This window comes from Grus americana, chromosome 25 (assembly GCF_028858705.1).
Source record: "Grus americana isolate bGruAme1 chromosome 25, bGruAme1.mat, whole genome shotgun sequence".
Classification (NCBI taxonomy): Eukaryota; Metazoa; Chordata; class Aves; order Gruiformes; family Gruidae; genus Grus; species Grus americana.
The window spans coordinates 2,947,738-2,969,759 of NC_072876.1; the positions used below are offsets into that span (position 1 = coordinate 2,947,738).

The 22,022-nt window shown below is 48.5% G+C and overlaps 1 protein-coding gene across 6 annotated transcripts in view; it reads left to right on the forward strand.

Annotated features, from left to right (window-relative positions):
* The window catches only part of SYT6 (synaptotagmin 6), a 52,304-nt gene that overhangs the window by 15,419 nt on the left and 14,863 nt on the right, over window positions 1–22,022 (forward strand). For 3 of the 6 annotated variants that reach the window (XM_054804154.1, XM_054804155.1, XM_054804156.1), the window contains exons 3-4: window positions 18,392–18,728; window positions 20,593–21,151. In XM_054804154.1, the coding sequence (XP_054660129.1) occupies window positions 18,392–18,728; window positions 20,593–21,151 (896 nt within the window). Of the gene's footprint in view, window positions 1–2,838; window positions 3,160–18,391; window positions 18,729–20,592; window positions 21,152–22,022 lie in introns of those variants that run through there. The other 3 variants (XM_054804157.1, XM_054804158.1, XM_054804159.1) reach the window with 3 other exon arrangements.

The following is a 22,022-nucleotide window of genomic DNA, read 5'->3' on the forward strand; positions in this document are numbered from 1 at the left end:
TCCTGGGGATGCTGTGGGGTTGCAAGGAAATCAGCCAGGTAGCACTCGCCTTCTTGAACTGCATCTGACAGTGGAAAAAAACCCTGCGAATATAAAAATATTGCTGAGTAGTTTATGTAAGGAAATGTCAGAATATGCTTTTATGCAGTTATTACTGGTTCTTAAACCATTTTGTACTGAATGTGGAAAGTGCTACTGTGTATAAAGTAGATGCTCCTCTGCTCTCTGTACTCTGGGTTATGTAATAGCTGATTCTTCTACTTAAAGTCAAAAAGAGAAATATAGCTGCAGTGCTTCTTCAGTACGCCATACATTACTGTACAGCCAACAAAGGAGCATTGCAGGCGGCTGCTGCTGGCTAGTAATCCAGCAGCTAAGTATGTCAGAAAAATAAGGTATTTGGATGAGGAAGGTTTTGGTATGGATGCGTCAGTGGATATGCGAGGGTGAGCGTTTGCCTGCAGTTTGGCCCGTGGCAGTGCCAGGAATAGAACTGATCTCTTGGCTGTGGGCCCTGAGATTGAGCAAGATGCAGCATCCTTTTGTTGTGCCTATCTGAAATCCTCCCCCGTAGCTCCCTCCATCTGATAGCTCTCTTCCCTGCCAGTCCTCAGCTGTTGTGCAGCGATGCTGGGAGCGTGACACGGGCATAAGCTGTAGACAGTGGAAATGCCTGTGATATAGGGACAACATTTACCACTGCGGTGACGTGCCTTAAATAAATGGATATATCGCTCCTCTGCCCTGGAGGCGCAGCAAATGCTCTAGGACATAGCTCTCGGAAAATTTGTGGACAAGCCCTGCTGAAGTGCAAAGTACTTGGCTGAGGATGCAGGGGAGCCCACGCTGGCAGGGAGTGCTGCGCTGGGCACAGCGAGCCACCCTGCATCACCGGTCCCTCTGCCCATGGGAGTGGGGCTGCTGTTGGAGAGCAACAGGCTCCAGGGTCTTTGAGAAACAGGGGGCTAAATCCTGCTCTCCAGGGCTGCTCGGAGCTCCTGCAGTGGAGTGAGCTCTCCCCTGACCGCTCCTGCCCAGAGCTGCTCCCAGGAGTACGAAGCCCGTGGTCCTTCCTGCGGGCAGCTCGACTCCAGCCTGCCAGCATCCCTGGGTACCGGGCATTGCGTCATGCCCTGCACAGCTCCCACCACCATGAAACGTCCTTGTCTGCACGGTCAGGTTGTCGCTCAGTTTGGACTGAATTGCATTCCGACTCACTCCCAACGTTTACCTGCACCAGGTCGCGCTCCCCGGGGGTGCGCAGTGCCAGGTCTGGCCACGGACAGAGGCTGCCAGCCGGTCCTGGGAGGTCATGCTGAGCACAGAAGATGGGAGCTTGCCTCCTCAGACTTAAAACCAAAATGATCGTTCTCAAATGAAGGTGCAGAGCTGGTGGAGTGCAACTGGAACCTGCGGCTTGCGATGCTTGCTGACTTTAAAGGACAGTGCATGGGTACGGGTGGGAATTTACAGCAGGATCAGAGCACAGCCGGGAGCAAACCCCTGGGTTTGATTTCTAGCTCCAGCATTACCGTGTTGCGACTTTCTTTAAGGACCATGCTGAGGGTTTTTGCCTCAGTGTATCCATTTGTGAAAAGCTTCGCTGCCCTGTGGAGTAAGTCCAGGATGCAATGGGTGATGTGCAGAGGTGTTGCAGTTTTTACCCAAAGTCACCCCGGGATTGCGCGCACAGCACTCCCTGTCGATCTCAGCACAGCCTGTGCACCCTCCTCAAACCCTCCCGCGTGCACTGATTCGCACCAACAAAATGCTCCAGTGCTTTCCCAGTGCAGGATGTGAAAGCTGAAGTGAGAGGAAGAAAACGGACAGCTGGGGAAAATGCAAAACCAGAAGAGTCTTTACAATATTTTCTGTTTCCTAGCACGCTTCGTCAGCTGTCCTTCTGTGCTCTAATCCCACAATAATTCAGAGCACATTTAGTGTTGTGCCCTTTGTGTGAACTGTTCTTTTTAAACTTCATGATGCAGGCAGTACATCTTGTACAGCGCTGAACGCCCTCCTGGCACTTGGCAAATACTATTAAAATGTTAAACCCACAAGTACATAAGTGTTCTTGCTGCAGGCAGAAACAAGGGGTGAATTTTTCTGCAATAGGGGTTTGGTTTTTTTTTCATTGCAGGAATGTTGATGCGGAAAGATCGCTTTTATATGGAGAAATTGCTTCTGGAGTATTTGTCTTGGAAAAAAAAAATATTCCTTGATAGGATAGTTTGACTAATGGGAAAATTGATGCCATGCTCATTCATTGATACAGGATACCTACAGCCACTACCTGTGAAATACGGGCAAGTCCTGAATTTACTTACCAGCTGTCATACCACACTTTTCTGAATCACTATTCAAGTGTATTTTAAGTAAATATAACAGTAAACACGTTTAAAGCCACCCAGGCAAAGCTAATATTAATCACTGAAGCTTGTATTTCCAGAGGCCGGGCACATGAGGAGTAGCACCTTGGGGCAAAGATCTTCCTCATCACAGAGTAATGCACTTGCAAAAATGGATCTTGCCTTCCTCTGCGAGCGTCTGGTCCACCAGCAGGAAAAGAGCCAGCGAGAGCTACGTGCAGCAGATTTGCTCTTTAGCTCGAGTAAAACAGGTTTGTGCTCTGATCCTGAAGGTGTCAGGTTCAAACCTTGCTACCAGAGGAAGGTTTGCAAAAGTATGGTAAAATAAGGTTAAAACCAGCTGCATAAATCTAGGAAAAATGGATTGTACGGTCTGTCTATGCACACGTGTCTCTGCTTATGTATTGTGTGGATCGATGACTCTACAGCTGCCTCTGGCTACGCACTGTGATGGTCCCGGTAAATAAAATGCACCTCCAGAGCTGTGTGGAGCGTGCACGTTTAGGAGCTTTCTAAGTACCTCTCTGCATAGACGCAGGTTTGCATCTGCCTAATCGCTGTTGGTTGACTCATTCCTGAAGCAGCACGGGGAGGCTGGTGATGTTTGTAGGTTTTTTTGCGGACCTCGGAGCCTATTCCAGTGCAGCTGCAGTAGCCTCATGCATAGTCAGGGATCAGCATCTAAAACTCCATAGAAACAGGCAGCCAGATTGCTGCTGGTGTTAATTGAGTGTGCGAGCAGGCTGAGGACAGTGACCAGGGACCGAGCTGAGGAGCAGATACCTCTTTGGTAAGTCCACCTTTCTGAAGTTACTTTGTTAATTTTTTTGCCTTTTTTCATAATACGGAGCCTTTTTTCCTTAACAAACGTTTTGCTTCAGCAGTTTCTGTCTGTGCCGTTGAAACATTTTCTTCTGATTTCGGTATTCTCCCTGCGTCTCACTGAAAGCAAGCATGTGCTTTCAGCTAGTTCAAATCAGGGCATAGCCTGACTCTCATCTTCTCCGTTGTTTTGCGGGATGGCTCTGAGAAGCTGCTATGTCTGGGTTTGCAGGTGTTTGTTGCTTGACATCTTTGCTTTGCTGAAGTCGTACCAGTGCAACGTGCACAGCCTGCTGCACGTACCGTGTATTCACTAACAGTCGGTCTCACATGTGGATATTCGTTGTTCAGAGATAAAAACAGAACCATAACTGGATCTCATGTCTGATACAATTTTTCATTTAGCTACAGTTTCAGCTCGCCTTGTTTTTCTTACCCGTTTCTTCTTACTGTTCACGTTTCCAGGTACAAGCGCTTGTTCTTCCTTAGGACCCCAGGTTTCCATCTCTTGTTGGTTAGGCAGCTTTTTCTAGCTTTAATATTTGTTATTTCTTTTTCAAAGACGCTAACGTATATTTTTCCTTCCTATCTGTATGTTGGAAAAATCAGGAAGCTTGTCTGTAACAGCCCTTATTGCTTCAATCCAGTGGACTCACTCACAGAACAGTCACTCACCCTGGCAGTTGTTTGGGAGAGATGTTTTTTTTGTCTCTCTGCCATGCATCGTCTTTAATTATACTTGTACATTGCAAAATGGCATCCTAGAGGGACAGAGAAGGGATGTTTCGAGTGACTGTACGTTAACTGCGCATTTTCCAGGTCTATGGAAAAAAGAAAGTTATCCTGCAGGGTGTCTTGTACATAGCGAAACCGCAGATGCTAATTAAGGCCGCCTTTATATTTAGTTCGGTTTGTTGTGCCGTAGCAGGTTAGTGTTTGACAACATGACAGGAAACTGTGCAGTGAAGACTGAAGGCAGGATACCAGAAGCTCAGGTCATTACGAGCCCTTTCAAAACCATCCTTAAGACATACAGTCCTAGAGTATTTGGTTCCATGGATTAATAATTGCCCAGAAATTCTAGCACACCAGTGTCTCTGGTAATGTCGGTATTACTCTGCTTTTCTGTGCATGTTTTCTGTAGGTAATGTAGGTGTTACTCTGTTTTCTATGCATGTAAGCGCTGCGAAGAGATGCATGTGCTCCTGTAACATCACAGTGTTAGGTGAGTATAGCGAGCACCTCCTTCAATGCATCCTTTCCATACGCAGCACTACATCTCTTGGCTGTCTGCGAGCATTTGCTCAGAGTTATTTGAGCTCAGTTCTGAATCTGGTCTCTGGTCAAGATGTTCCTGATAAAAGGATTGTCAGCTGCACAGCACGGAGTGATACGAGTCATTGGAAAAGGGAAAAAGGAGTCTCGGAATCCATTTAACACATCTGTAGGATCAGGCAGTCCAGCCTGCGTGCGTGACTGCTGTAGAGTAGATTTTAGGGGTTAAAGATCTCCGTCTTTGTTAGGAGCTAATGGAAGCAGCGGCAGCAGCTAATGACAGGAGCGGAGCCATTCAGGGAGGAAGTTCCCCGACCATTCAGCAGAGCGTGAACAAAGAAATACTCTGTTCATAACTGCTGCATTCCCGGGTGGGCAGCGCAGGGGGTCTGTGCCAAGCGGCGGGTCCCGTGCAGGTATGGGGGTAGGTGAGGGGGGGGATCCTTCCCGGCTGCGCTGCATCCTGCGCAGAGCCTGCTTCCAACCGGTCCTGTTTTGCCATGCGGACCAGACTGTCTTTTGTGTGCCAGGTATTATAAGCATGACAGGTTGAGAGAAAGAGGGCATGACATGGGCTTACGTGGTCGTACTGGGTCTAGATGGCTTTAAGTGGCAACCTGACCTCTTGAGGACACGGATCTGTGTATTGCCCAGATACAGCATCCGGACCGGGGCAGTTCTGGATGAATCCTGCAGCTCTTGCTTTGGGTTTGCTGTGGGGCAGGTCCAGGCAATAAAACTCTTCCAGCATGCCTTCCCGTGGTCAAGGATCCCCCTTGCACTTGGCGGGGCTCTGTGTCCCTGGAGGGGGGCCACTCAGCCGAAGGAAAGCCTGTGGAAAGCTTGTGGGCTGCCTTGTCCCATGCTTGGGGCCGTCTGCCCTCCCCAGGCCGAGCTCTGCTTTTTTGGGTTCTCAGGCTGGGTCCTCTCACGCCAGCCCGGATGCAGGGTTGGAGATGCCCAGCACACGTGCTGGGATGAAGATCAGCACGGGGCTTCACCCTCTGGGGCTGCAGGCTGGGATGGGCAGAGACCCTGATTCTGCTCCCAGTGAAGCCTTGTCCTGAGATCTTTTCAAGGCAGCCTGATTTTTTTGAGCCAAAATGGAGTCAGAGCCGCAGAGCAGCATTTCCCCAGCCCCAAATCTCACTGTAGAAAGTGAAGGGCAGAGAGACGGCAGCTCCAGCGCAGAGAGCCTGGACACTGAAGCGCTGCTGACCCTGGCCTCTTCGATGTCTCACAACAGTCGTGGCTTTGAGCAAGTTTTTGAAGGGAAATTTTAAGGTCCAGGGTCTTTGGTCACTTAATGGAGACAGAGTGACAGTGAAAAGCTGTTGCTTTTTCTGTTTGCATCGCATCTTGAAACGCAGTTGTATTTCTGCATCCCAGAAGTGTCTGTATTATGGGATTTTGCTCTCTGCCGGGCTCTGCTCAGCTTCAGCAGGTCTGGCCAGAGACTTGCCCCATGTTGAACAGCCCTGGCACATCTTCAGCGCTCATCTCGGGTCTTGGATGTCTGGGGTCACATCGTGGGAGGAAGATGATGCTCAGTGGCAGGTATTTAACCTCAGCCCAGGGACACCGGGTGCATTCAGTGCTGCCGAGTCATTTACAGATGTTGCTACAGCGTATTGTGATAAAATGTCATGGGTTTAGCACACAGCTATGTACTATAATTATATGCAGCGTGGCTTATAATAGTTCATTAGATCGTCATCAGTTAGGCATAAAGCAATGACAACTCTTACTATCTCATTTATAATACTCTAGAGAACAGCTGATTAAGACACAAAACGACCTAAATCACTGGGGAATGTTTCCTTTGGTTTGGAACATTATTTTTTTTTTCCTTTTTTTGTCACTTTTGATAACAGAAACGCTGCATTGCTGACAGCTCAAAGTTCCCTTTCTTATTGCACATGCCAGCAAAAGTTTGAATAACAAATGTGCCGCTGATGCAGCCTGGAGGGAAAGTCCGAATCGGCAGACGGGTCAATAACCACTGAATACCAAGGTATTTGGTCTTCAGAAGCCTTTGAGCAATCTTCTCCGGTCCAGCAATTCTGCTGGGGCACGGCCATTCTAACGTGTATCAGTTATTTTCGCTGGGTATTGATATGGGCCTCTCAGCGCTGTGTATGAAGCCCGTAGTCACTAGTGGGCAAGGCGATGGTGGAAGAAGGGAGTTTCACCTCCAGGTCCCGGCTGGGGAGCCCAGGCTGAGGACAGGTCAGGGACTGTCCATCGGCAGAGCCGACTTCCGAGCGGGAGGCTGGGACGGCACCGCCGAGGATGTCCGTGTGGTTGCCTGCTGCTACTTCGGCCGCCTGCTCAGCTCTTCCCGGCACGAGCTCTGCTGCCGTGTTGGCTCTGCGGTGTGAACAACCCTTGCTTGGGGTCACTGAGTGCTTCTGCACGGTGTCCCCAGCAGCTTGCCGGCGCTGCGCCCGTCTCAGCACGTCTGGTTTGGGCACGGGTGCTACCAGCGAGGAGAGAGCTATGGCAGCACCCCAGCCCCGGGGACCTCCTCTGCCACAGACGTTTGTCCCCGGGCGTCCTCTGCAGCCGTGTCGGGCTTGGCGAACCTCCCGTGCAGGGGGATGTAAAGAGGAGGGAGCGGGGCTCCACCAGCTGTGCCGAGACCCTTGTGCAAAGAGCTGTTCCAGATGTTACCGTGACTTGTGCAGCACAGCAAGTGTGACTGCTGTGCCTGTGGCTTGCCAAGGTGATAGGTGGCATGTTAACCTCGTCTCCAGTACTGACCTTGGTGGTTTAATACCTTTTGGACAGACCTTCCTACCCGCACAGATTTGAGATTTCTTTTCTGTTTCTAATCCATTTTGACCATGATCTGATCTGGGTTTTCAAAGACGTTCGGCTTATGTGGGCTTTCACGGAGCTACCCATCACCTTCGCTCTGGAGGAAGGTGACTAAGGGAAAGGAACGGGCTGTCTTTTTCTAAGCTCAAACGTCTGATGTCCTTTTCTCTGTAGAAGATGGCCTTGGATCCAAAATGTCCTGTGCACGGGGAAGAATATTTTTTTGCCTGTCTCCTTTAATACATACGCCAGGAAAAGGATGTAGGCATAGGAGTGCCTGACTTGCGGTGATCAGCAAGCAAAGGTCTCTTAGGGGAAGGTGGTGCAGCCCTTTGAGTGGGGACGGCCACAGCACCCTGCGAGTTCAGAGCACGCGAGGCGCAGACGCTTCTGCCTACTGATGTGGTCTGAACTGCGGCTGATTGCGGACTACTTAAGACTGTTTCAACTTGCTTGACATTCTGGTTGCCAGAGTCCCAATGAACAATGAACTGAGTCTGTCTTACCACGACAATTCAGCAATTCCTGCGGCAATCCCTCTGTCACGCATATTCGGTATTACTGCGTAGCAGAGATTTCGCTGAGCTCTTGTTACGGGTGCATGGTATTTTGGAGCTGGGTTTTGGCTGACCAGAGCCTGATGTGGTGGAGGTTTCTCCTGTATGCAGTAGGCATGCAGACGGCTTTTGCTTGTCAGCTATTCACGATTCTTTGCGCTTTTTTTTGGCAATTCAATCTTTCTCCATTCTATTTCAGTGAGTAAAGCACAAGCTCCAGGCTACTGAGATCTCCTCTTACGTTGCATTCCTTTGTTTGGTGTATTACACACTTTCATATGTATGTTTTTTTTTTTTTATCATATATACATATATGTGCGTAAAGTACTTCATTGTCCATTCTGCACTTGAAAAATCACCTTTGGTACTTCCCTCTGAATTACTCTGTTCAGGTTTTCTTCTGCTCTTTTAAACTCAGCCTGGGGGACCGGTGCACCTCCCTCCCCTGTATCTGAATGCATTTACCATCCGTTCCATGGGTGATAAAAGTACCAAACCGTCAACTGAAACCCACCAGCTAGTAAAGGGTATGCTAGCCTCTATTTTCCCCACCTTTTCTCTGTTTAATGCGCTTTAATCAGCTCGCTCAGACCATCCGGTGTGAAGGTCCTTCCCAGCACCGGGGTGCAGCGAGGACGAGGACAGCACACGCGTTGCCCTCCCCGAGGGAGTGAGCAGCTCGCAGCCCTCCCGCCCGCGCGCCTGCTTCCTCCAAGCCAAGACATAGCAGGAGCTTCAGCTGTAGCCTGGCTACGCAAGCGAAAATAAACCCAACTCTCTTTTTTTCTTGCAGGCAGCGCGCAATGCAGGTGACTGCTCGGGGGGTGTCCCAGGACCCCGTCTTCTTGCAGGGATGAGCTGCCGCAGTCTCCATCGCAGCACAGGGGAACCAAGTCGTGTTTCCCGGCTGCACCCACACCCAGGCTGCTTGCTGCGGCTGGTGTTGCTGAAATAGTTCTTTATTCCATGTGCAAATTTATTGTTTAAGTGTTTTCTCCTTAATTATAATTTGAACTGGAGTTTATAAAATTTGGGAGTTTGCAAGTACTGTCACTAACAAGCTGATAGCTGGTTTCCAGGACAACAAATTACACAACTGTTAAAGGAACAAAACTTTGCGTGAAGTTGTCCGTGTCTCATCTTCTAGTTATTCTCCCAGCTATAGAACCGCGTCCCCTAAAGAATTACATTAAATGGTGAAAAAAAGCCCTGGCATTGCTTAATGAAGAAAGTTTTGTCTGGACGGGAGTTACGAGGTTGCTGTTTGCACTTGGACCATAAATCATAGTTGCTTGAAACGCTGGATCCCTGCAAGGTCTCCTTCTGAAGCAGGTTGTCTTCATACTTAACGTGCAATAATGAGATGGTTTGAATTTTATAATCTTATATAATTACTCTCAAAATAGCTTCTGATTCATCCTTCCCTTTGAAGCTTATAGTTTGCATTCCAATAAGCTCTTGCATGGCAGGAACCCTGTGGTAGCAGCAAATTAATTTTTAAGAAGTTTTTTTTGTTTGTTTTTTTCTATCTATCTGAAACTTTGGCATAGCCAGTTTGAGCTGTCATGTCTCTACCTTCCTGTAACCCGTTACATAGCTGGGTGTGCCCAGGAGACAAGGAGGCTGTCGGGGTTCCTGCGGAGCCCGTGCTGGCAGGAGGAAGCTGGTGGGAGCTGATAGCGTTGAGACTCGGGTGTCCAGGGACTGCGGAAGCACATGAAGAGGATAAATCTCCTTTTAGCTTCGTGCAGGAGGAAGGTTGAGTTTGCAGAGCTTCCAAGGGGATATTTCAGAGACTCCGTGAATGTTTCCGCTCAGAACATTTGCGGTGTTCATCTCAGGAGGATTTCCACCCCGCCGCTAGTTTGAGAGGGGGGTTTGCCACTGAGCTGCATGTGATGAAGCGAGTGTGGAAGTGCCCTTGTGTAAAACAATCTGTGAAAACGTCCTGCTTTCACACTGTTTTCAATTCACTTTCATCATGCTGTCTCCTCTGGAATTATTTGTGGTTGACGTAGAGTAACAAAACAAGATTTGGGCATGCTCCACAGCAAGAGGCAGCTGGAACCGCTGCTTGCCTTCACCCAGAGAAACTCTGTAAAGCGTACCAGGGTCGTGGGGGTGTGCACGGTGCAGGAGGCTCTCAGGGTCTCTGCGGGTATTTTGTACCATTGTGCTGCGCTGGGCAGCTGAGAGGAATAATCAGTGAATTTTTACTTAATTACCAAGAGACAAACCCACCCTGATTTGTTTCTTTCTGGATGGGTCGCCAAATATTTCTGTGACTTCATTTTCCTCTCCCACGTACTCTAAGGATGCGGCACTGTCCTCGGCCGGGCGATGCTCCCCGTCCCCTTGCAAGGAAACCTGACGAGCAGCCGAGCTCTGGGCAGGGTGTCAGTAGGTGCAGGTAGAGCCGTAAGGGACAGCTGACACTTGCTCCTGCTGCTCGGATCGCTCCCAGGCTAGGAGCAGTTTGGAGGGTCTAAGTAAACCGTCTCGGAACCTGTGGACCCGCAGGTGATGGATATCCCCAGTGCTCTCCAGGTCTTGCTGCCCACCTTGCTGCTGCACGGGGGCTGCTCTGCAACCCTTATCCCCACCCGCCGCATGAGATAACGTCTGAGGGACGACGGGAGCTCTGCTCAATCCATAATTGTTTTCTGACCCGATCCTTTAACATCTGCTGAGAACTTGATGAAATATTTTCCCCTCACTAACGACCCACACCTCTGTGATCGTGTTTGAGCAGCAGCCTCTGGTGCAGTGCTTCGCAACGCATCCGGCTCCTGTGCTCTGAGGCTGCTTGTGAAAAGCAAATTGACTGCAGTTAGACTTTGAAGTGACAGCTGCTAATGGCTTGTCTAGCTCAAGCGTATTTCAGGACATGTTCCTATAGCTCATAGCTGCCTAGAGAACACAACCAGTAAATCAAGAAGTGTTGCTGAAGTTGCAAATGACAAACCAAATGGCAGCGAGTAGGCCTGAAGATGTGATGATGAAGACCTCAGCAGAGGGTTGACACGCTGGACATAATCCCAGAAAACAGGGGCAATCAGTGAGCAGGCTTGCAGTGCTTCCCTCTTGCAGCCGGGGTCTCTGCAGACCCCAGCGCCCACTTAGCTGTTAGATAGAGCTGCTTGCAGATACAAGAACTGAAGCTGTGTTGGGTGACAGGGACAATCTGATCTTTATTATTTGCTCTGTTACCATCCCCGCGTCCGTGGCGTGCTCGGGGAGGAGATAAGGAGCTGCCTGAGAACTACACGCTGCTGCACTGCAGCTCGCCTCTCATCAAACGCAGCATTTCACGATTTATAAGACAGCTGGTTTCCTTTCCAAAATTCCTGTCGCGACGTGCTCTGCTTGCTGCTGCCCTCCCTGGTGCCTTGCAGGGTTTGTGCTGAGCTGTATTCCCAAAGGGGCAGTTCCCTCGCTCTGCTCTCGTTCGTGTTTCGGTTTTGGCTGCGGTGCTGCTGGATGCTGTGCTGCTGCGTTGGTTTAACATTCGGTTTCTGTTCCATCCAGTCCCTGCTCCTACCTCTGTAAATGGTCAAAGCTGAACAGCATTGCTAAATATACATGCCTATAGGTAGGATTTAATGGAAACCTCTTCTTTTTTCCCCTGCTGTTGCCCCGTGGTCCTCTCTGCCCCCGCCCCAGGCATCTGAGATTCACCACAGTTTCTCATGCCCAATTTCCAGCCCTCAGCTAATCAGACTTACATTGCTGAGGCTTCTCAATTGAGAGAAAATTAGATCAGCAGTTGGTGGGTGCCTCACGTGGTCTTTTGTAGCCCCAGAGCTGCCTGTCTTCTCCTCCAGCAATAACTCTCGTAGTAATCCATCATTTGAATGCGTGATCTCTACAAAGCCCTACAGAAATAGAACAATATAATCTCACGAGCGCTGTTGCAATAGAAAAATGTAGCAAAAATGGACAGAGAAGCCTGGAAACGTCTCCTGACGTGGTATGAGCAATGGCTGATGTATTACACTGGAAAACCAGTTGCGCAGCCAGTACAAGCGAGGTTAAGGTACATCACCATCACTCCCCACCTCGGGGCTCTGCCACCTCCTGGCACTGCTCTTCCAGGAGGCAAGACGTTATGTGCTCCAAGGCATCGCTCAGAATAGCTGGGAACTGCTTTTTCAGCTGGAAGAAACCTAGTGGGGAACAAACCAGCCAGAGCTCTCCCTGATGCTAAGATTTTCCACTGGCCACCAGAAAACTCACCAGTAAGAACCTCTCGCAGGGGAGATGTCCCCTTGCTCTTGGCAGGATCAGGTCAGAGGCTTTGTCTGGGTCTGTGCGTGACGACGGAGCCGTGGCACTGAACGTGCCGTGATGGCAGCACCGCCGGTGCCCAACCTCAGCAGAAAGTCAGGTCAAAGTGCCCGTGCTGCTTTGGTGAGGGAGGTTGTGCTGAGGGTGCTCCAGGGCCTGCAGAAACACATCTGTCCTCTCGCAGATGCCGAGGGGCTCCGGGAAGGGGACCACTGGGTCACTACCACAGGTCCTGGTGGCTGGTGGCCGCTGCGGCATGAGCCTGGCCCCACGCTGGCCCTCAGCCTGTAACATTGAATTTTTTCAGCCCCCCCGCCTTGAACTTCCACTCGTGGTATTCAAACTGTGTGTAACTCCAACAGGTAGTTTAACTCCAACTCCAAATCAAATGTATTTTGTTTTCTCTGGGGGGAGTGGGTGGAAGGAAAGCTAAATTACATCTTCAAGATATTAAATATAACTCTTCACATTAAACTCAGAGTTATCCGTGAATCTCTTAAATGATAGTGCAAGCTACTTCACAGTAATAAAAGTCAATGTTGCCGTAATTAGGCCAGTATTGTCTTGCAGTTAATAGACTGTTTTAATCATGGCTTTGTCATATTATTAATCGCTTTCTGTTTGGACTTTGCTAATTATCCCCTTTGGTAACTCAGTTTGGGTATTAGGAAGTCATCGGGGACATAAAAGTTGAAAGGTAGTTCCACCATATTCTCTTAATTAGTTTCCATCCAAGATTAAACAAAATGGGTGGTTGTGCTGACGAGCTGCTTTCCAAGTGCATGGGTACCGGGGCAAGGGAGGGATGGGCTAACCAAGAAATGATCCCCCTTTCCTAAATTTGCTTTTTTTAAATCGCTCCATTGTCCCGTTGTCCTACCCTGGGCCATCTCATCTTTTATTTGAAAGGCAGTAGAAAGTAGTGACCTTCTCAGAAGTTTTATAGTTTTGAATCATTCTGTGAGCTTTGTTGTAAGACTGAATAGCAAGGTTTTTAGATGTTACAAAAACAGTAAAAACACAAACCAAGAAGTCAAGTCAAAAGAGAAACGAGATCGTTTGCTGGTAGAGTTGATAGGTTTCAGACCATCTCCTTTGTGCTCTTGGCATCCCCAGTGCTCACTGTCGGCTTCAGGTCTTTTCTGCAGTGAGATTGTTCTGTCAAAGAGCATTTCACTGCTTGAGTCCTCTGCCAAATATTCTCAGTCGTGAAACTTGTTCGTCTTTAAATGCTTGAATATGATCTGGTCTCTCAGCTTGCATCCCTTGCTGCTGACTCGGGGTGTCCCTGCACGTCCCCATTGCCATGCTGGTCTTGCCACTGCTCCTGCTGCCCTTTACCATGGGAGAGGGACGGTCCTGGGCCGCACAGCTCCTGAGCGTCGCCCAGCCCTCACCGCCTTTCCTTCGTAGATACATAACTGCTCCTGCTGCAAGAAAACACAAGCGCAGTGTTGGTTTTGTAACGAGTCGGTCCAAGCTGTTTGTGCCATCTCTGAAGACTTTGATTCATTATTTTCCCTTATGCCAGGCTGCAGGGGTGGGAGATCAGCGTCTCCGTTGACTCAATTTTGATGTTTAACGGTACCTCCTGCTGCGTAAGTGGTGATAAGCAATCATTTATCATACAATCATATCATATGTCAGGTACAGCTTGCTCTCTCCTGTTCACTAAAGGAAAGCAGAGCAAAGACCATAATCCGTGTCAGCCTTCCCATGGACGTGCTCGTGTCTGTCCTGTCAGCAAGTGGCTTTCTGGTTTAGAAATCTCTGTTTCTCTCCATCAGCTGCTCTGATGGGGAATCTGTGGCACAACTCATCAAAAGCTCATTCCTGGCCGACAGGAGCCTTTCCCCCGTTATCCTGGTGTGGAAATGCTTTCGGTGAAGGTCTCTGCTTTGCAGCAAAGGACCAGGACTGCTGGTGGTGGCTATCGATGGTCGCTTCTGGGCCATTGCTGTGAGATGTAATGGTGCTTTGTGTCTGTAGGGATTGGGACAAAGTCTCAGTTCTCTGAGGAGTTTGGGTGCACTCAGAAACATAGAGGGTCAGAAATTCACAATTTCTCTTCTGCTTTACATACTATGGTAAACCTCTACCTCCAAAAAGACCTTCATAAGTGAGGCAGACCATTCCTGAAGGAGCCGTCTCCATTCCACTAGTTAAATAACAGCTTGGTGCCTTATCCTAAGCGTTATCAGCTCATGCAGGTAAATGTCCATGTCCACGTCCATGTCTTTCCTGCTGCTTGTTCTCCCCTCCCTCCTCCTTAGTCATGCGAGACCTTCGTCATTGCTGCTCTGTAGCCAAAAGCAGTTTCCAGCTGAGGGTTCCTCTGGGAAGGGGCTCTTGCTCCCAGGAGGGGAAGTGAGGCTGGAAAATAGCCATGTTAATTTGTATTTGCCACCTCCTCCTTTTAAGCTTTATCTTTTCAATTACAAGTTGTAATAAAATCCATTTTCCAACATGGCAATTCCTGCCGTGTCTCCCAAGGGAGCTGGGCTAGGATGAGGTACCAGCACCGTGTCAGATAAGAGCAGGGTGAGGAATGGCTGAAGCCGTTCTGCACTTGTACGGCCCTACAAAACGACAAATAACTCACTGTTAATTTTTTTTGGCGCAGAATAGAATAGAAACATAGTTCTTGTGGGAAACGGCACGGGAAACGTTCGGTGAAGCAGAAGCTGAACGATTCCTGTGCCGCTCTGCGTTAGCTGGACACAGACACATCTCTCTTTACCCTCGCTCAGGAAGCCTTGGCTTTGAATGATGTGCAGGGTAGGATAATCCAAGCAAACGAGCTAATCTTTCCCCTGGGCTGAGGTGTCCTTTCGGTCATTGCTGGCTTTGGAGAAGTCTCTGGGGGAACAGGCCATACGTCCATCTGCGCCAGGAACGCACAAGCAACCTCTGGCACTGGGGGATTTTCTGTGAGATAAGGAATTATCTTGTTTTTACAGTTTCTCGTAAGTTAAAGGACATTGGAAGCATAACATTTGGAATACTAGGCATTTTTTAAAAAGCAACTGGTATTTTCAAATCCATAAGAGAAAGCTCATTAAATCAATTAAGGTCAACTCTGTCCAACTGATATTTAAGTTTAATAAGTCACGAAGAAGTCTTGAGGAATTCACTGTCATCTTCAGACAAGCCAATATTCTTCCCAGGCAGATGCTTAAAAAATGTCTGTAAAATCCAGATCCCTTCTACTTGTGTTTTATGTGAGCTGTCAGAGGAAAGAGTAGGAGGTCATGCATAAAAGTATCTGTGAATCCTGTCAAAGACATTATGAATGCAGCTCAGCAAGAAGTGACATGAACGAAGATCTTTCTCAAGCTGGCAACAGGTTTTCAGATGGGATAACTGATTATTTCTGATGATTTCCATTAATGAGTCTGGTGTGCTAGCAGATTCATGCATGCTATAGAACTTCTTAGAATGGGCAGAAGTATCTTAACAGAAACTTTTCTGTCACGTAACAACTCCCAGCGGTGATAGATTCAGCACTGTAACTAATTCCTTTCTAACAACATAGTCCAGGTTCTTCGGTTTTCTTATGAAACTGTTTGACACGGAGTTTCCTGGGCACAATTCCAAGACTTAAAGTATAGGAAAATGGTACCTCTGTGCTCTCTGCTTTGGTGAGAATACATTTGGCCAAATCTCTAAGGAAGCTCCGCTGCTGACTTGTACAATCCTATTTATTATTGAATAAGACAGGACCTATTTATTCACCCCAGTAGTGATCGGTATTTCCACCTTGGAGCTACAGCAGGAAATAAATGGTGCAGTCTGACCTGTACAGGAGGCTGGTGAGGAAGAGGAGAAGTTGCAAAAACTTCTGGATGGCATTTATTCTTTCCATCTGCACCTACTGGCGGCTTCCAGCCCTTCGTTTAGAGTTAAAGAACCTGTGGGCAGTCAGGAAGCTTTGCCTCAAGCTCTTAGTGGATTTGCTAACCTAGGTAATTTTGTGGAAAAACAGTGCATTTCCTCTGGGATATCAGAAACAACAGATGGTTTCCCAGGTGTTCGGTAAAACTGCCTTGTTCCGGTGTAGATGTCACATTTCGTGTCTCATGCTTCCTTGAGATTTCACTTATAAGAACTGATGCGAAAATCCTAAATATATAGTAGCTGTCGTATTCCCAGATAGCACGCTAGCAAAGTTTGGTGATATAAATGGGTTCCTGAATACTTTGCTGTTATGGTTTGTCAGTGGTGGTTGTGTCTTTTATTATTTTTTAAAATAATTTTTAAATTCAGCTATTTTGTCGAGATAAAAAACCCAGTCTTTCCTCATATTTCATGGATTGTCTAAGCCTTAAGCATTAAATGTCTTATTACAGCTGTACAAAACTAAACTATATGACCAAAGGAAACAGAAGGGCTTCTGTTTAAGGTGAAGCTTATGTCAGGGGTCACATTTATAGTAGCTATGATGAAGCACAGATGCGAGTTTCCCAGTTTATCTTCTAAGAGCTAAGCTGCCTGGTAAGGATGGCTTTTGCGGGAGATATTGTTTTAAATGCAGTTTTTGAGAGAGCCTAGCGTTTCCTAGAGCTCCTGGAGGTGAGAAGCTGTTTGCCCTGAGAGCATCTAAACGTGATCTGAAGAGGCACAGTCAGCTCATACGGACAAAATCGAAATATTCCTGTCTGCGGCCGTGGATGTCGGCGTTAACCGGCTTTGACAAAGGGCAGCTCTGCGCTCTGCCGAGGGGGGCCGTGCAGACCCCGTGGAGGGGGAACAGACACGGGTCCCTTCCCGGGGTGCTGCCGCAGACGGCTGCGTCCCACTGTGCCATGCGAGCTGCCGGGGCACGGCCGCTGTTCCACACCTCCCACCCGGGATGGGCTCCGCTCCGGTTTGGGACCAGACCCGTGCCGCAGAAGAGCGGCCGTGTCCTGCTGGTCCCCTTCCACCCAGGATGCGCTGGCTTTCTAGCAGCTACACCTGGCCCTGCCTCCACCACCTAATTTTACAAGAGGCTCGTTATACTCGCCAGGAGTCATTTCAGCTGTGACTCCTTAGACAATCCAGAAACACGCACCTCTGGGGCGGTGAATTAAGTAGCTGCCGCCTGTTTCACATGCCAACGCAAAAGATTTATGGTCTGGGCCTACACATAAACAGAGGAGAGTAAGAGGCAATGGTTATTCCGTATAAACTTCTGGAGCGTTCGATATTTTTTTGCCTGTCTTTCTGTCCTGACTTGCACTTAGGTAATTTAAGGAGTATAGCGTTACCGGTTGCTACAAATAACACAGTGAGCAATCAAGGAATTGTCCTTGAATTCAGAGTAATCTGTGAGTGAATTGTCTGTAGTCCTGACAGTGCAGACTTGACTCCAGTGCAAAACCTGTCTTCATCTTCAGGGACTGGTATTTGTGATTCTGAACTGTTGGAATTTGGGGTTGGGTGGGAATCTGGGAATTAATACACTGAGAAAGGAACTAAAAATAACCAATGTTTTCTCTTTTTGAAGTGTTGTGAATCATTTCACAGCCTAGATTGTGTGCGTGTATATATATCTATATATATCTTCCTTTTTTCCTGACTCTTCAGCCATAGGTATGGAAGCTCTTTCCTCTCCAGAAAAAGACTGAAATGCTGAAATACATAGTGTATGAGGTAAAAGTGACTCAGAGAGTCAGAGAACATACACAGCTTCTGTGCTATTCAGAATAAGGAAGAACGTGTCGTACTTTCTGTACAGCCTTTGGTTTCACTGCATCAGCAGCTTGTGATTTTAATTTTTTTTTAATTGGTATTTACTTTTTACTCCCTATGGGCACAACAATCTGCTTCCAGGATCATGGTAGATAGATTTTTTTAATATAATGTCTGAACACCTGTGGTATGAAGCACTGGACCTCGTTTCTATCATTCAGTTCTGCAATTCTTCTCAGTTTCAGGCTCAGCAGTTTGCCAATGCCACCAAACAAACCAAGGCTGATATTTTATAGCCAATCTAAGCATCACAGTATAAAACGTCATAGCTCGGCCATCTGGAGATGCCCATTTCTCCCCAGATGTGTCTGGGGCAGGAATCGGTCCCAGATCTGTCAGGTGATGCTCACCTGGGTTTGACTCTGGCTTGCAGAACCGGCTAAGAGCTCTCCATTAGTTGTGATGTAAGTCACTTTGGACCGTTTCTTCCCTTTACTTACAGCTTTCTCACCATCTTTCTTTTCTCTCCTTTTCTCCTTTCCCCTTCCTCCCCTCTCCCTGTCGCTGTTGCTTTCTCTCCCCCTGTAGAGCTCTCCGTCAGCCTCCTTGCAGTGATAGTTATTGTGTGTGGACTGGCCCTGGTGGCAGTTTTTCTGTTTCTCTTTTGGAAGCTGTGCTGGGTTCCCTGGAGGAACAAGGCCGTTTCTTCTAACCTGGCCGTCTTGCAGAGCGAGGCGGACTGCAATAAGGAGAACATGGCAGACAAGCTCAAGGACACGGGTGCCCTAAGTTTCCTGGAGGCAGCGGTGAAGATCAGCCACACATCGCCAGACATCCCCGCAGAGGTACAGATGTCCATGAAGGACCACATCATGCGGCGCACACGGATCCAGAGGCAAACAACGGAGCCTGCGTCTTCCACCAGGTGAGTGGGACGTGGTGCTCTGCAGGGATGCTGCGCCGCGGGGCGGCTGGCAGGGTGGGAGCAGCGTTGGATGGAGCCTGAGGTTTGGATACGGTCGGGGAGGCTAAAGCAAGCACTCTCACCTACATGCTGGGTTACTTTCCAAAGATTGGTCATTAACCAATTAATGTGTTAAGACTGGTTTACCATGGGCCCCTTTTAAAAAAATCAAGGATTCAAGCCCAGTTACTGTGCCTTGACCTCATTGTGTCAAGCTGTCAGTATACTTTGGCCACTTTAATTTTGTTCCAACATGAGAGGCAGGCTGAAGTATCAATGATGGTATGCTGTCAGACAGAATTAGACCTTTTTGTTCTCTCTTGTTTTTGTGGCTCAGAGCAGAAACAATTAGATAAGCAGAATTGACGTATCGCTCGCTGCACAAGCTTAGAACCAGCTGTGCTCGGTGCTTGTGCTCAAGTGTGCAGGGACAGAGATGTCAACATCACACTCAGTAAATCATGACAAGGCTGTATGAATCTTGGGACACCTTGGCAAGCACACTGAGAAATACGGTACCTCTTCCTTGACACAGAAGGCTGTGAAACTGGGACAGGAAAAGGTGATCGCAGGGTCCTGGCTGTGCCCCAGCACTTCTGCTTGCTTTGTTGGCCGTGCCCATGATGTGTGCGAGAATGCAACTGCGAAAACAGACATTGCTCAGAAAATTGGCTGCAATATTGCAGAATTAATAAGGCACCGATCACAGCCTTCTGTCTGAAGAAGCTGGAGTTTAAATCAACCACCTGCAATTGTGCCACATACTCTTTTATTTAACTGCACCGCTTTTTGGACAGCTGATTGCCTCTCTGTCATGCACACACTCATTCGGCTTTTATTACACATTTCCAATGGAGGAGAAAACAAAAGCTCAGCCTGTCTGAATTAGGACAAACAACGTGGAACTTGGTTGTATGTGGGAAGGTTTCAAACCCACTTTCTCGAGCGAAAGAGCCCGGCTTGACCCACGGCAGGCAGCCAGAGCCGGGGACGCTGGGGAACGACCTCAGCGGTTTGGGATCTCTGACTAACAGCCCAGCCTAGCCCAGGCCAAAATGCCCTGGAGGAACCTGCCAAGAAGTGAGGTCTCTGAGCACCACATATCACCGAAAGTTAATGCTCTGGCTGCACAAGTTCTTCATATGGTTAAACTTCATATACTGCTCTTGTAAACACCCGATAATCTGAATTAATGCTGTGAGTCCACAGAAAGCTTTTATGCTTTGCTTAGATAAAGCTTTGCTTACATACAGTTTCCCTTGTGCTCAAGGCAAGAGACAGCTTCCAGATGAAGCTGCGCGTTCCTCCCTGTCGAGAGTTTACCTATCAGTTTCTGATGGGATTCTGTTGGAGAAGTTTGGAAGCAGCAAGACCCAGAACAAAATCTGACTTTCTGAGCTGGTTGTGGTTCTCTTGCTTTGAAGTTTTTTTTGCCTGAGGGAAACTTAGTGCCAGTATCTTGGAGTTGTAAGGACTGAGGGTGGGAAAGAGTCTTCACATTGGGTTGTCTATGGCTCGGTTGAGGAGTTGTCTGGTCTCATATATTTAGCTGTGGGCTGTTACCTGTGTAACAGGTGAAAAAAATGCAGCTTGCTGCAAATACTCTGAAAGGTAGGAAATTAGCTGGATTGGTTCTATTGACCACTGGAGGTGTTCCCTTCAGTGTTCATTTCCATAATGTACCTGGTTTCTGTACAGAGGTCAGAAGCACCTATTGCACGTGGTTTTGTGCTCTTCCTGCTTTACTAGCGTTTACTAGTCCAGGAAGAAAAATGAGAGAAATGTCCTTGGAAAACCATGCAGCTGTTGTGTCTTCCTTCCGCAGGCACATCTCCTTCAAAAGGCACCTTCCTCGGCAAATGCACGTATCCAGCATGGACTACGGCATGGACCCACCAGCAGTGGCTGAGCAGCCGACCAGCATCGGTCGCATTAAACCCGAACTCTATAAGCAAAAATCTGTTGATTCTGAGGACCCCAAAAGAGAGGCAGCAAAGACCTGTGGGAAAATTAACTTCACTCTCAAGTACGACTATGAGAATGAGACGCTGACTGTCCGAATTCTCAGGGCTTTTGACTTGCCAGCCAAAGACTTCTGCGGCAGCTCAGATCCCTATGTGAAGATCTACCTCCTGCCTGACAGAAAGCGCAAGTTCCAGACACGAGTCCACAGGAAGACTCTGAATCCCACCTTTGATGAGTCCTTCCACTTCCCTGTGCCCCATGAGGAGCTGGCGAGCAGGAAGCTCCACCTGAGCGTCTTTGACTTTGACAGGTTCTCCAGACACGACATGATAGGAGAAGTTATCTTGGAGAACCTGTTTGAGGCCTCAGACCTTTCCCGGGAGACTTCTATCTGGAAGGACATTCAGTACGCGACGACGGTGAGTGTTTGCCTCCAAAGCAGAGGTGACCCTCCAAAGGTCGTCCCTGCCCCGGGAGCATTCGCAGCACGGTGCTGCGGCGTGGCGCGTGGTACCTGTGCGTGCAGAGGATGGGTGCCGAGCGTGTGGTGAGCAGCTCCAGGGCAGGATGGGTTGGGATTCGCATTTTGGCTGGATTGCCTAAGGGGTAAGTCCTGCACAACTGCCAGCTGATGGGCTTCTTGCCAGGTGGCACCTTAGCCCTGTGGACCCACAGCTGTTGCACGCAGGGGTGGCAAAGGCTGTTGTACATACATGCCTGTCAGCTCTACCGCAATCCCGGTTTACCGGAATTTCATCCCCTTACGTAGTGACTGTTATCTTGCTCACAGCGAGTCTCACTGATAACAGGTTTGCTAAAAAACAGCTAAGGGGTTCAGTATGTTCCCTGTCGGACCTCCCGTTGGTATGTGGAGGGTCTCAGGTTCTGGTTGTCTGCCACGTGCACATGAAAACAGTAAGAAATAGCTCTGGAGGGCCACTACCAACCCATCAGAGGTACTGGGCTTTACTGAGAGCGTTGTCTGATGTGTTGCTGGCAGCTCTTCCAGAGCTTGATGTGGGTCTTTTAGTAGTTCTGTTGAATTGCCTCTGAAAGCAAAGCCAAGCATCAGAGCAGGAAAAGTCCCAGCCACTTTCAGTGTTGCAGGGAGCTGGCAGGAGAAGCCACCTTCTCACATTGATCGCTGAGTGCAGAAGCAATGACATTAACCTCTACATAATAGCTGTCTGCTCCTCCACTGTCCTCCCAGGAGGACCTGGCTGGTTCTGAGGGCAAACAAATGATTGAACTGCTTTGCAGTTGGACACCAAGTCAGTCATTGTCCTTGTC